We start from the raw sequence: 3,984 nt of genomic DNA, 5'->3' as shown, positions 1-3,984 counted from the left end.
GTGGTTTTGTTTTGCCTTTGGTTATCACTGCCCCAGTCTGTTATCAATAGGCAATAAATTACATTAATCTCCCCAAATTACATTAATCTCCCATAAGGTGAGCCTGTTTTGCCTGTTATGGTACCATGAGTACGAGCAATCTCCCTGTCTTCATCTCAAACCATGAGTCTTTATTTTTTATTTTTCTTTTTTTGGTATTTTCTCCCCATTTTGAGGACAGTGAGTAAGAGAACGGCATGGTAGTGCTTACTACCTACCAGTGTTAAACCACTACACACAAATAGAAAGTGTGAGTGAACTAGGACTGCTCAAGACAGCACCACGAGCCCTGAAGGATATCCGCCTGAACAGTTTTTCAGGGTTAATGGGATTTAAGATGAGAAAGGCATTAACATTCCTAGTCCTTGGCTAGCTCTGTCCTAAACCAGGCAGATGAACTGGACCCTGGAATTCCCTGTGAGTGTGCACTTTTGTGCTAGCTTAAAAAACAAACAAACAAACAAACAAAACAAAACAAAACAACAAAAAAAAGACATTCACCCTGTGAAGTGATTGAAATGATTGGAATCTGCCCATTGCTGTTGTATCTCTGAGGGCTGGGAGCCTTGCGGGGTCATCCCTAATCCAATTCACTGAAAAATGCCGTTGTTGCCTCATACTTCATGAGATACTCATGAAGACGAAGATCTCATGCAGATGAAGATGTCCTGAAGATGAAGATCTCATACTTCATGTGATGCTACATCAAGACTTGGTGGATGCAGGACAAAATCAATTTCAAATCGACCAGTGCCCTACTCTTGTACACATTCGTTAAGATTTGCTTCCCTCAGTCTTCTGAGTTGGAAATCTCTGGACTTTGAGGTGCAAATGTTTGTGAAGGAGGCAATCATTTTACCATTTCTTTTGGAATTTCTCAGACAGTCTATTGAGTATTCTTGTCCCATTGTGAAATGTGCCCTCTTTGTGAAAACAGAGAAAAATAATAATATAATCACTTCTGCCCCATTACTGAACATTACTTTTGGGGCTTCCTTCCCTGAGAGGTTTCAAGCATTAATTGTTCAGGTTTTCCTGCCATGACTAATCTAATTCCCACAGGAATCTGCAGCCAGCACTTATGCAGACCATGGAAAACACTGCTCCATTCTCATGGGATTGAGCACAGCTTGTCAGACCTGAAGGAGAGCCACGGTTATATTGGCTATGAGAGTGTAAGCCCCTTTTTGTTCTAATACTCCAAGCCCCATCACCCTGCACCTCCGTGTTTCTCCTGCTGGGTGCTGTGCAATAAGTAACTCAGCTGAAGAGTGAGCTCTGCTGCTGGTACAACAGAAACGAGGAACGCGGGATCATCTTTTCCTCTCTCTCTCAGTCTGTCTCTGCATTTTGCCTCTTGGTTTCCAGAATTGAACCTCTCATCAGGAATTCAGGCACAACAGCTTTCAGGAAGGCACCCAAACTATGTTCATGATGAAGGCAACCATGAAGCAACCAATGTCTAAGCAGGGGTATTTTCCTTGCAAATGCAATGTTTGGTCACTTTGAGCATGCATAACTGAAAATCCAGCTGTAGAAAACGCAGGGTGACAATAACTAGTCATATGTAGATGTTTGATGGCAATTCTGGCCGATGGTAACAGAGACACTGAAGCAGCTTGGCAGCAAGGACTCGTCTGCTCCATCCTTTTGAAGTGAAAAGCTGTAACAAGTATTGGTGACTGCTAGATGGGGAGGAACGGAGATGTGACTGCTAAGAAAAGATCTTTATTTAAAAGGAATGAGTTAAATTTCGAAGAGCTGACAGCAAACGTGTGGGGAACAATGGGGAATGCCACCACTGTGACAGAGTTCATCCTGGTGGGGTTTCCTAACAGCCTTGAGGTAGAGATTGTCTTCTTCGTGGTGTTCCTGTTTGTTTATTTAGTCACTGTCCTGGCAAATGCTCTTATCATCGTACTCGTATATGTAGACTGCCATCTCCATTCTCCCATGTACTACTTCCTCAGCAACTTTTCCTTCATCGAGATCTCCACAACCTCCACTCTGGTGCCAAAAATGCTGGCAAATGTTCTGTCAGAGAAGAAAACCATCTCCTTTGCGGGCTGCTTCAGCCAGCTCTACTTTTACTTCTCCCTTGTTGCAGCAGAGTTCCTCCTCTTTGCCATCATGTCCTATGACCGGTACGTGGCAATATGCCACCCGCTGAGGTATCCCACCATCATGACGGGAAGGGTGTGTAACCAGCTTGTCCTGTCCGTGTGGGTGGGTGGCTTGCTCGTGATCCTGCCATCAGCGGTGCTTAGAGCCGGGCTGCCCTACTGTGGTCCCAATGTCATCGAGCACTACTTCTGTGACAGCACGCCTCTCCTGCGCCTCGCCTGTACGGACGTTTGGGTTGTTGAGTTGACTGATTTGGTGGTGTCTTCGGTCCTGCTCCTCGGTTCCCTGGCACTGACTGCAGCATCCTACGTCCGGATCATTTCAACCATACTCTGGATTCCGTCCAACCAGGGCAGGCAGAAAGCATCTGCCACTTGTGCTTCACATTTCGTCGTGGTTTCCCTGGGCTTTGGCATCTCTATCTTCATCTACCTCAGGCCGCCCCAGATGAACTCTGTGCACCTCAACAAAATCCTCTCTGTTCTCTCCAGCATCGTCACACCTCTTTTAAACCCGTTCATATTCAGTCTAAGGAACGAGCAGATGAAGGAAGCCTTGAAACGTACTTTGTGCAAGCTCCTGGGGATGACTAAGCAGGTGGGAAATCCATGAGTATCCACCTGGCCAGCAGGAAGTCCCTCCTGGAAAAATATCCCCTGGCCCTTTTTGTTGAAGTCTCTCTCTCTCTCTCTCTCTCTTTTTTTTTTTTTTTTTTTTTTTTTTTTTTTCTGACAGACTGTTAGGGAGCATATTTTATGCAGGATTGGATTGGGGAAAAAAAAAAAGGCAATTTTATTCTACTGGATACTCTCACCTCCATAAATGTAATGCTTAACCTTTGGAGTGAATGTTGTGCCTGATGCCAAGCAGATGGGGGACTCTCAAGAATGGAGAAAAAGAAGAAAGTGTTAAAGAGACAAGGAAAAGAGCTGGAGAAACTGAATATCCTACTGGAATAACTCTGAGCTGTGAAAACAACATCACTTGGCCTGTCTTGCTACACAAACAAATCGTGAGATGAAAAACGGACGGGAGCTCTGAAAGCATAGCTGCCAAGAAGAGAAAAATAAATAAAAAATAATAATAAATAAAAAGACTCAACTCCAAAGATACAGTGGCTTCAAATATCAAAAGTAATCAGAACTAGAAAATATATAAAAAATATAAATAATTATTATTATTATTAATAATAATAATAAAGGAATGGATCAATCTAAAGTAATTAGTGACTAACTTAAAGTAATCTTAAGTGATTTCATCTCTCGTAGACAAGTTTTTGAGACATTCTCCAAGCCCACAATAACCTAATGGCCACCGTAGTTCTTTGAGGGGCTTGCATGTGTTTTTAGTTGGTAGGTTTTGAGCAGTTTTCTTTCTTCTTTGTCTATTTGTTTGTTTTTAAAGTTGTTTTCCAAGTGATCCTCTGTCTGATCCCCCTGATCAGGCAGCGTCAGCTAGAGCGGGTGTGGTGTTTTACCCAGCTGGGCAGCTGAACTCCACCACAACCGCTCTCTCACTGCCCCTCCTCAAAGGGAAAGGGGGAGAAAATACGATGAAAAGGGCTCAGGGGTTGAGATGAGGACAGGGAGATCACAACAGTTATTGCCACAGGCAAAACAGACTCAAGGCCTTGTGGCCTCCTTGCAACCCAGTAGGGAGGCCAGCAGGTGTCGTAGCATTGTCCTTCACACAATATCACACACCCCACATCCCACTGCCCCAGGAAGAGCCCTGAGCCATGGGTGAGGGACAGGACTTCCCTGCCCAGGGGCTGGGTGCCAGAGCTTGGCCTTTCTGCTTCACCAAACAAACCAAGGCCTT

General features: G+C 44.4%; 1 protein-coding gene across 1 annotated transcript; it reads left to right on the top strand.

Annotated features, from left to right (window-relative positions):
* Nucleotides 1–1,824: 1,824 nt before the first annotated feature.
* Nucleotides 1,825–2,775, top strand: LOC101801292 (olfactory receptor 6M1). The gene has a single exon (XM_005030796.3). It carries the CDS (start codon nucleotides 1,825–1,827, stop codon nucleotides 2,773–2,775), a length of 951 nt encoding a protein of 316 aa, XP_005030853.3.
* The last annotated feature ends 1,209 nt before the right edge of the window (nucleotides 2,776–3,984 follow it).

This window comes from Anas platyrhynchos, chromosome 30 (assembly GCF_047663525.1).
Source record: "Anas platyrhynchos isolate ZD024472 breed Pekin duck chromosome 30, IASCAAS_PekinDuck_T2T, whole genome shotgun sequence".
NCBI classification, from domain to species: Eukaryota; Metazoa; Chordata; class Aves; order Anseriformes; family Anatidae; genus Anas; species Anas platyrhynchos.
Note: the sequence above shows the minus strand (reverse complement) of the source record. Positions and strands in the feature narration are given on the sequence as shown.